Here is a 10,936-nt window from a genome sequence, read left to right as displayed (position 1 = left end):
CAAATAAATTAAACAGCCATGAGGTGCGCTGTGCAAATAATGCAAACGATAACAGAGATGGTCACGTATTTGTTGAATCGATGTCTGCGGCTGTGATCACTTGGAGCAGCAGGGGGAGCTGAACTCCACCAGGTTGCAGTCTCATTGGATGGGGGGAGATCAAGATGTGGGCGGATTTGCGCTGACGTTGCCCATACTCGGGATTAACTTGTTTTTATGTCGCCATATCTTATCACATTTTGCACCGGGATAGCCTGATCTGCTGCAGATTGTTGATACAGAGTACAAGGAAGCGTTTTCAAACCTTAAATTAGTCTGAGTGTTGTGCGTAAAAGAGTTGACGGGCCACCGTGGGGGCGCGCAGGACGATGTGAGGTGCCTGCACGAGGAGCAGACGTCGCACTGAGTTTGCAGTGCTGATGTCCTGTCACACTGATGGGGGCCGACGGCAGTAAAAACAGGAAGGTGAGTTGAATGAAATTCCTGGTTGCTAAGGTGTGACGCATGTAGTGGGGGTTCCCTGTTTCCATGGCGATGATTTTGTTCCCTAAATCACCAGGCAGCAGCGACTGTGCTTTAACATGTCTTTTCTTTGCAGAATAATAAACTAAAGTGTGGTCAGACTGCATGTTTTATAACAAATAATAAATATATTATACTTTATGTTATTCATTAAAATCTTTGTTGTCTTCAAAAGTGCTGTAATCTTTATGCTTTTACTTTGAAGGCCAAATCTTTACGCTTCCGGTATTAACATCTGAAATCTACTGGCAATTGAGCACCTTTAAACACACAATGTTCAAGTTAAATCCCAACATTGCCCAGTCTCTTGTCAACTGTCAGGCGGATGTCGCACTGATGGCAGTTGTTTCTGCTGATGGATGTGGCCCCTCATTTGGCTCTGATGATAATAACATCCTACATGGCTGATTACACACATCTTGCACCACAGAGCATCGGATCTGTCGTGCAGCCCAGGGGAAGAGAGGGGGGAAGAGGGGTTGTATGACCGAGTGACTGCAGATTGGATGTAGACCATGCAATTTTTTTTTCTCTTGATGATCAGAGATGAGAGAGGGAATGGTTAAGGGACTGTTCGTTATTTATGAGGGGGGAAGGGTGGTGCAAAAAAGGGAAGGCAGGTCAAATCATTTCTGAAGCACTGGGGAGGGAGTTATATTTTTTTTATTTTGTCTTAGGGAAGGGGCATACTAATTTAAATGGTTATACTTTGTAAGAAAAACTAAAAATTACCAAAATTACACCATTATCATGGTCAGAAACTGTAAAAACAGAAATTAGGATTGGATTTTCACATTTCAGACAGCCCTTGTTGGCTTTCGAATCTTCCAGGAAGTGAGCACTGCTCTCATGGGTGAAAGTCGGTGTTCGTTGGGTTAGGGTTAGGGTGTCGCCACCTTAACTTTCATTCTTGTCCCGCCACATTTCCCCCTGACACCGCCAAGCACTGTTAAACTATAACAGCGACTGGTTGTGTATCGTGCCAACGTTAAAGGATGCCTTTCTTTGCCAGCGTCTGACGCCATAAGTCACTGCCCAAGCACCAGATTTCAACGGCTTTGGAGAGACGTGGGGCTGAAAAAAACATAACCAAATTTGAGCTTAAAATAGTAATATTTCATCTTAATAACTGTATTGTATGTTTAAAATTAAAAAAAAGCTAAGTCACACCCCAGCCACCTCCTCCTCTCACAGGGAACAGGGAAATCTTTTGTTGGAGGAAGAGACTGCAATTTCTCCTCTCACAGTCACCTCTATATTAGGTCTGTCATTAGGTTTGCAGCTACAGGCAATTCTGAGAGATGAATGACATCAGCGACTGAAGTAGATCGATGGAAAATTTGTAATTCATGAGTGTATATCATATACAAAATACCTATGTGTCTAAGTGGAGCTACAGAGTTGGAAACATACTGTAATCCAGCACCAGAGGAGATGTGTTTGCATTGAGCAGCTCCCCAGTACATGAAGCAATGCTTAGGCAACTGTCCCTGGTTAAATAGTGAATATAGAAATTTTTTTTTTTTTTAAATGCCTCCTTTTGTCCTGCATATCTTATACCAGCACCATTGGCTCATGAGTTTCTAGGCCATGAACTCCCAAAAGGTCAGGTAAAAGAAGAAAGTTGCTTTTAGCAGTGCACGCCTGCCTTGATAAGTGTTGATTGCGTAAAACAGTCCCAACACCGTGTCCAATGAACAGTCCCTGGAGCTGGCTAGAAAACATGCAGAAATACTTGTGTGCATTTTCTACCAAGACCTTCACACAGGAGTACTTCACACAAAATGATAATTTGTATATCAATTACTTACCGTACCTTTAAGGTCTTGGTAGGAGATTAATATGAAAGTGGGGTTTTTTTTGTTGAAGATATTTTTTGGGCATTTAAGCCTTTAATTGACAGGACAGCTAAGTGTGAAAGGGGGAGAGAGAGAGGGAGTGACATGCAGCAAAGGGCCACAGGCTGGAGTTGAACCCGGGCCGCTGCGGCAACAGCCTTGTATATGGGGTGCCTGCTTTATCCACTAAGCCACCGACGGCCCATGAAAGTGTTTTTTTAATGACATCCCAGACAGCATGTTCACTGACATCCATAAAGTTGTGTTCCACCTGCAGCACCATCTACTAACCTGCGCCATTATGCTTCTTGGTGCATCCCTTTCCCCCCTGTCTCCCCAACAGAGGCCCGCTGAAGGCCAGGAGGATGAGGACTTCTCATCTGGATGGCGTGGCTTCCTCTCCAGCATGGGTCTGTCTATCCCAGCAGGCCTCTGTCGCCTGGCCCCACCTGCGCTGCGTCTGGGCCAGCGTCGAATGCTCCAAGGCAAGACCCCCGACATTCCAGACCACGTCCTGAGGTTGGCAGGAGTTGGTCCAGGAAAGCTGAGGGCAGAGTGGAGCTTGCCGGCCTTCATTACCATGTTCCTGCCCGAATTCCCCCACAGAACTGTGCCTGGACACGAACACTTTCAGGTACACCTCAATTACATCATAGACACAAACAGCATCTGAGGCTTGATGTGATTCGATAATGCATTACTTGGACTATTTTTACCTCTCCACCTCGTCTGTCTGGTGTTTTCTATCGATTGCTCTCTGTCTTTGTCTCCGTAAATATTTTTTATTCCATCAGGTGTTGAGTTACATCGCCAAAGGTTCATTTGGACCCATTCTTAAAGTGAAGGACAAGACCAAACAGAAAACATATGCTGTCAAGGTGAGTCATCTGCTTCAGTCTCACATTTTAAATGTGTTTATTTGTTTGATCCAAGCCATGAAGAGTCTGACTCAGCGGATGGAGAGCAGTTACAAACCTGCCATTGGCCGGCTATTTCATGCAGTATTCTCCTCCCCTTTCACTATCTGCTTGCGACTGTTTTGCAAGGGCACTGTTCGCTGCATCCTGCACTTAGTGCCGATCAAGATGATTGTGATTGGTTTAGAGATAAAAAAACAACCTGCAGCGTTTTTCCCCAATACCATGATGATAATGAGTGCTTCCAGACTTTTCTCTAGGGCTGACACAGCGTTATGGAAATAGCCCTAGCCATGAGACTGAGCCATGAATGAACAGCCAGTTTATGATTTCAGAGAAGTATCTGCAAGTTGCAAGTCAGACAGTTGAAAGTGACGAAATATAGAATGTTATATGCAGGCAAAACTTTTTAAAGACCATGCCTGCTTACTAAAAAAGTTCCTTTTAGCAATCAAACTAGGACTTGTCATTTGAAATGTAGTCAGAGGCTTTTAACATCCACACACCAATGACATTGTTGTCATAAAATGTCATTGTATGATATAATATGTGCAAGTCAAATCCCTTGGGTTTCTGTGAAGTCTTTTTTCATCTATGTATTTTTGTCGTCTAACAGGTTATACCTAAATCAGAGATCCTAAGACTCGGGGTGTTGGAGCAGTCAAAAGAAGAAGTTATTGTTCAGGTGAGTATTGAGAACAGGCCCTGAAAATCATTGTGAATTTGTAGATAGAAAAAAATGAACCTTGAAAGTTTTTAGACATCAATATCTCTGAAAAGACAAGGTTTTGGAAATAGCAAATACAGCACACAGATTCATCAGTCATCAGTATACCTGAGACACCTTTCATACAATAATCAATATTTTGCATAGTTAGGGAAACCTTACTATGTATATGTGTTTCAGGATTTATTGACGTAGCATTATCCTTAATAGAAAAACAACGGAGGATCAAAATACTAGGTTATCTAAGCTGTATCTAAGTTCTATATGCAGATGATGTGCTATTATACAATACCATTATTAACTGTATGAAACTCAGTTCCATCAGTGTAAATTAACTTAAGGTAAAACTTGAACCTTGAATAGATTTACACTTTATCTGATATGTTGTGGGTCACACTCTCATTTGTATGAGGAGGTTATAAACTATTTAGGTATTTTTATTTGCTCTTCCCTTAAAAATAATGCATCTGTGATGATTAAATTTACACAATTTCGAGTCTAATTCCAAACATGCTAATTTTAAGTTTTTGAATTTCACCAACAAGGACTGAGGTTGTAAGTAAAGTCATCCTCAGAAAACTAGTTAGACCCAGTGCAGAGAAAAGTATAGATCTTTATTTGATCAGTGGCCAAAATTGAGATTTTTCAGGTTGATCTTGGACCTTTGCCCGCAGCGTCAGGTTCGCCACCCATTTGTCCATGACCTTGAGGACTGCTGGCAGACTCAGCGCCACCTCTACATTAGTGAGTCAGACAGAGACCAATCCAACCCAAATCCACTATCCAAAAACCCCTCACTCCACCTTCCTCACCTAAACCCTGGAAGTCCCATCCAAACCCTGACCCAACACCTAGAACACGAGATTTCCAATTAAGTCTCTTTATTCTGGTTGTTTTGCCTACAGACTTAGACCCCTACAACCCCAATCAACCACTGCCTGTGCATCCTGTATCTGTTTTGCCCCCTTTTCCTCTCCTCCAGAGCATTTGCCCTTTTTTCCAAATCAGCCACTGACTCAGAAAGTGTGACCCAGTTTGTTTGCTACCCCACCCCCTGTGAAAGGAGAGCAAAGTTAGCCCGGGGACCAGATGTTGGACGCTGCTGCAGCTCAACAGGAACACGTGTCACATTCAGAAGAGAGGACGTCCCTGCTTGCTTAAACAATGAATCATCACTGAATCATTAACCCATAAATGTAGATATGGGGCATATTTGGAGCAAATCAAGTCTATATAAAGCCATCGACCTGTATTACAGAGGGTGGATCCTTGAGGCTAGATCGCTCCATCTCTAGGTAGAGAGGGATGATCCATCATTCTAGGCACACACCTATTTACTCTTGCACGCCAACCCACTTTTTTTTATCTTTATCTTTTAAAGCTGTGCCCTCGGCAGATTGACAACAGTAAATCTACTTTGGTTTGTAGAGGAATATTGTTTTACACTGTTCTCACCTCCTCTCTCCTAAAATCTTTCACCAGTGTGTGCTCCACATCCCGCTGACCTTCACTACCCCCCACACCGCACATTACATGACATAGGCATGTTTTAATGCTGTCCCTACTCCCGCAGTGTGTGACTACTGCAGCACCGGAGACCTGTACACTTACTGGCAGATGATTGGTCAGTTCACAGAGGACACAGTAAGAGTGTTTGCAGCAGAGTTGGGATGTGCACTCGGTGAGTACTTACATATTAAAAGTCTGTCTTTATGACTTGAATATCCCAATTAGATCAGAAGTGAATACAGGAAGGTTTCTGACCTGTATTTAATTTGAAGTAATTATAAGAAGAGGACTCATTAAAAAGAGATGAACTTTGAAAGGATGTCCCACAGCAGCAAAGCAGTGTCATGGGTTTTAAATATGCTCGTAGGATTTGAGCATTGTAGCATGGTTGATTTTTATATGTTTGCTCTTTTTCACTGTGTTTTTGCAGGCTTTCTGCACGACTTTGGGATCATCCACAGGGATGTGAAGGTAAGACAGGGACAAAAATAGCCATTTATTTTGTGGTGATGATGGTATCTACAGTCTTTTTAACAGAGACTTTAGATAACATCAGCCTTTACTTAACACGTAATAAAGTTAGTTTTGATTGTCATGCCAAACATTTTGCACATCCATCAACTTGAGATTCCAAGGCACTGCTCACAAGACATTGTCCAGTAACAAGGATAGAAAATCAAGTGCAAAACATCAATTCAAACAGAATGTATACACGTCTACTGTGCATTATAGTAAATAGCAGGAGACAGAAAAAATGCCACAGGCCTGAGGTTTATCCTGATAAAGGGTTTTTTCCATGTTTCCCAGGTTTTCTCTACGAAACTGCCCTACTTACATGTTTCGTAACAGCCAACTCAGCAATCTTTGTGCATCCTCACTGCTGGAAAAAAAAACACCTCTATATTTGGTTTTATCTTACTAAACAATAAATTGTGTAGTTCTGAGTATACATACTCTACACACTGAGTGCTTGAAACTTTATGGATTTCTTTTATAGTTTTTTCCCTGCCAGTTCAGAGTAGGTCTGCTCATTAACATAAAAAAAATCCAAATTTGTCAACACACATTGTTAATTATAGTTTGTTCAGTCAGTCCATTGATGCATTTGTGTATATTGCCAAGACTATGTCTCCTTAGTGACAGAAGTGTAGTGCCAAATTCAAATAAATTTGTATTTGGAAGATTGAAAACTGGCCTTTTAACCTAAAACTTTGACAATGAATATCTGGATAGTTGAAATGATGGAAACTACTAAATGTAGAAAGACTCTGGGAAGATTAAACTGGAAAAATTATATGGTTAATGACCAATGGGACAGTTTCAGCAGATGTACAGTATGTCAGGAGGGAAGAATTTGGTCACGTAAAGGTGCTGATGATGTGGTCTAGGACACTTTTAACTGACATGTTGCATTAATGAAAACAATTTCCTGCCTGTTTGTTTTTGTTTTGGATTGTTGTGTTATTTTGTTAACGATTTTCATTTAAAAATGCAATAAAACATTTTAATTACAAACAAAAAAGAAATCCAAGGTTCAGGAAAAAACTGACAAAGGATTATTTTTCTCAAAACATTAAATTTAGTACATTGGGGAAAATGGATGGGTGTGTAATTCAGTCTTTTTGGCTCTGTTTGTAGATGGAGAACATCCTGCTTACAGACAATGGTGAGTAGAAGCCAGCAGAGAGCAGCATAGCTCTGGTGTGCAGGAGAACCTTCCAGAGAGCATCCTGAAACTGCACAGCTGTCAGTCAGTACACATTAATGCAAACATCTGTTAGCACTGAGAGGGAGCAGCCTTTGCATCCAATTACATTCACTAATGAGATCAGATTATGATGGGAATATTTAGATATTTGTAACTGCATCGGTAAGAAGAATGTCATGCCATGTGTGTATAATGATGTAGAGAAAATGGTCTGTTCTAGGACACCTCCGCTTAGCTGACTTTGGTTTGTCCCGTCGCCTGGAGCGAGGAGGCCGGGCTTTTACCATCTGTGGAACCATCCAGTATATGGGTGAGAAATATTCCACCACATCCTTTGATATGTTTATCTACAGAGCAGTGATCTGCAGATGCTGAGGCATAATAACATACTCACACTGTGTGCACTATTATTCTACGAAGTGAATATATTACTGTACAAACATATAGTACATCCTGTGCTTTGAGCATGCTCTGTCTGCTCTGCAGCCCCAGAGGTGCTCAGTGGTGGGCCCTACAACCACGCAGCTGATTGGTGGTCGCTGGGAATTCTGCTTTTCTCATTGGTCACTGGGAAGGTGAGAGCTTGTTGCCGGTAGGCTTGACGTGTCCTGCATGATGAGAAGATATTACTCACAGTCATTCATTCAGTGACGTACCTGCTGTAAAAGGAGGTGGTGCTTTCTTTAGGAGGTATTTTTACATTCAGTGATGTCAAGGACTCAAAGTGTTCTTAAATCTAGTCATAAGATGCCTTATGTTTTGCCATGTAAAAGTCTAAAAGCTATCCTTTTAAATTTAAATCAAACACCCTGATTTATTTCTGTTCATGTACTTCAAACTCTCCTCAGTTCCCCATGCCCCCTGAACAAGACCACTGCAGCATGCTGAGGAAAGTGAGGAGTTTTCCCTATGAAATGCCTCTCACCCTCAGCTCTCCACTGGCCTTGCTAATAACAGAGGTAAAAATGTAATCATATTGCTACAAGACATTAAAATCTACACCTCAGAATTGTTGCCCAGTTGGGTTAGTTTGATGTAGTAACACGACCTTCACACGTTTCTCCAGCTTTTGTGCAAGACTCCCTGCCGCCGCCTGAGGACCCTTGATCGTTTCAAACGCCAGACCTTCTTCCGGGGAACAACCTTTGACCTCGCCCTGCTGCAGCGCCAGCCTGTGGAGGTAACCAGTGAACATACAGATGTAGCCAGTTTCAAACATGAGTCAGATTAGTGGAAAAATATTCAGTATTATTTTTCTCGTCACTTCCCCAGGTGATTCTGGAGCTGAGAGAGCGACCAGACCGAGCTGCCAAAGCTCGACGAGGCCTCACTTTGTCTCTGCAGCCTCTCAAAGGCTTCGACTACGACTCCTTCCTCAGCCCTCCTGCCACGCCGGACACACAGCTGGACGCCAGCACACAAACCAACACAGCTGCACCATTCCCCGGCCCGCTTCTCCCACTGCAGCCTGCTCAGGGAAAAGGCCCACGCAGAGAAGTGTTTGTGTGACGGACTTTGAGTCTACAGTATGGTTACAAACACACTAAAATTAAAGGCCTAAATGTATGTATTTCTGCACACTTTTTCACCCTTACACACAGGTGTGGTGCGCCTTGTAAAATGTCTTATTCAGTAGAGCCAGTAGCTGATTATGATTAAGTTTGACCTTTAGTTTAGAGAGGAATGATTTGTTTAAGCCACATTTGAGAACACCATCCCCCCACTTGTATTGGCGAGTTTTATGTTGGGGTTTTTGTGATGTACCGAACACAATTTTTTGCTTTTTTTTTACTTGTTTGCCTTTCTCCAATGAGCACCTTTTCAAGCCTATTGTATTTGCTCAACTTTTGTGCAAGAAAGATTGCACTATTGTCCATCTATAGTTTACAAGTGACTGGTCATGGCTGCCCTGTTAATACTTGGCTATCAAATCCACCCATCATGGAAAAGTCATGCACATGTTTTGTTTTTATGTAGATATGTAGAAAGTATCCAAACCCCCTTGAACAAAATGAGTGTGTTTCTGCACTTCTGCCTTTATTTTCATGTTGATTATAAACAGTTTTGGCAGAAGTGTATGAAAGAAACTCTTGCCTCATTTTCTGAGTGACTATGCTGTGATTTACTATGAAACATTTTCTGTACCTTTGTTAACGCTGCAGTTTAACCTTTCCCTGACTTGACATTTACTGCCTAAATTCTATAGCAGCAGAAACGTCTCTCCTCCTGACCTGTACTACTTAAAGTCATCACAACGTCCGACAAAGATGAATACGCCTTCGACGTCTGCTTTAGTATGAATCATTTCCAACCTGCGACTCAGGGGAGCACTCGCTGGTTTTCCCAGGTCGGCCTTGATTTTGACTCTAAGATGGCGCCCAGCTGTGCAGATCTGAGCTCGGACTGTAAAGGTTGAATCAGCAGCAGCATTGTTTACCTCCAGTTAACATTTTGATAGATACAGGGCTTTTTCTATTGACCAAGGCTGCCGTAACCCTAGCCAGTAATCACACCTCCATGCACTTACCTGACCATCGGACTATATTATGATTTTGTAAAATATGCCCTGATGTGTACCCAGAATGCCTCACACATGTGATCCTCAGCTTGCTTTTTTTGTCACCAAAATGCTTATTTATAAATTCCTATTTATAAAGTTTATATGATATTTTGGATGCTATTTGATGTTATATGTTCTGTTATAATGTATTTTTGTAATTACCATGTAGCACAGATGGAATATTAAACTTCCTGTACAGCCACCTGCTGATTTGGATATTTTGTCTGCGTGAGATAGCTGAAAGAAAGAAAAAGAAAGAAAGAAAGAAAGAAAGAAAGAAAGAAAGAAAGACATTGCTTCACTTTTCCTATCAGTCACCCCACGTTGTTTCTGCAGAAACGTTGCATGCTTATGTTTGGTTAACGAATGACATTTGTACACTATCAGCAGTCGACAGTTACTTAAGTGTGTACTTCTACTTAACTACATTTCTATATACATACATTTCTACATTCATATACCAAAATATGTGGTCCACTACTGAACTGCAGTGGTATCGTGATAGTTAATGAGATGGGTGTGCGAGGTAGATGAAAAAGTGGGTATACTATCCTATATATTCCAGCCAGAAAAAGAAGCGGGTATAAGCTGTAAATTGCGTATACCTTCCACTACACAGCTGCTCGAGAGTGCTAAGTCCTAGTTATTTTGATTTCCGCTCACAAGTTATAAAAATATTTCCATCTCTTTTTCTCAACGTGGCCTGATAGAATTTAAGTTTTTATTCATTAATCACATGTGCAAGTATCCTATAATCCTTATATGACTTTCACCATTATAAGCATCTATTGACTACTTGACTTACTTACTTATTCCTCTTCATCCCCCATGGGAGATAATGCTTCAATGAGCTCTTTCCATTGCATTCAGTCCTTGGCAGCATGTTGCGCGTCTCTCCATGACAGTTTCATCTTTCCAACTCCAGTGTCACAGTTCTGAGCCAGGTGGTTTTGGCCTTCTGGGATTTTTTTACTTGGTGTTGTCCATCTTAAGGCGACTCTCATGATCTGACCCTGTTCCAGGGCATCTATTAATATATGGGTAATTTTTTTTAATGGATTTTCTGGATTGGACATATTTTAGGGGAAAAAAGCCAAACTTGTGCTTATAAAAATCATTTGCACATAGTTTTGAGGCTGTTTCATTTGAGGCCTG

The 10,936-nt window shown here is 41.6% G+C and overlaps 1 protein-coding gene across 1 annotated transcript; it reads left to right on the top strand.

Annotated features, from left to right (window-relative positions):
- The first annotated feature begins 144 nt into the window (after positions 1–144).
- On the top strand, positions 145–9,976 carry rskrb (ribosomal protein S6 kinase related b). The gene is made up of 13 exons (XM_049591785.1): positions 145–465; positions 2,704–2,994; positions 3,155–3,238; positions 3,894–3,962; positions 4,679–4,748; positions 5,578–5,685; positions 5,944–5,984; positions 7,152–7,179; positions 7,442–7,531; positions 7,708–7,796; positions 8,070–8,180; positions 8,288–8,401; positions 8,494–9,976. Exons 1-13 carry the CDS (start codon positions 436–438, stop codon positions 8,728–8,730), a joined length of 1,362 nt encoding a protein of 453 aa, XP_049447742.1. The 5' UTR covers positions 145–435; the 3' UTR covers positions 8,731–9,976.
- The last annotated feature ends 960 nt before the right edge of the window (positions 9,977–10,936 follow it).

The sequence above is a fragment of the Epinephelus fuscoguttatus genome, linkage group LG12, assembly GCF_011397635.1.
Source record: "Epinephelus fuscoguttatus linkage group LG12, E.fuscoguttatus.final_Chr_v1".
Lineage (NCBI taxonomy): Eukaryota > Metazoa > Chordata > Actinopteri > Perciformes > Serranidae > Epinephelus > Epinephelus fuscoguttatus.
The sequence above is the reverse complement of the archived record's forward strand: the minus strand, read 5'-3'. Positions and strand labels throughout refer to the sequence as shown.

What these genes read in the sequence shown, in the direction of transcription:
- rskrb (XM_049591785.1), top strand. Translation starts at nt 436, where the DNA reads ATGGGGGCCGACGGCAGTAAAAACAGGAAG. An exon ending in AGAAAACATATGCTGTCAAG is followed by an intron (nt 3,239 to 3,893) that starts GTGAGTCATCTG and finishes GTCGTCTAACAG; the next exon opens with GTTATACCTAAATCAGAGAT. An exon ending in TGCAGCGCCAGCCTGTGGAG is followed by an intron (nt 8,402 to 8,493) that starts GTAACCAGTGAA and finishes TCACTTCCCCAG; the next exon opens with GTGATTCTGGAGCTGAGAGA.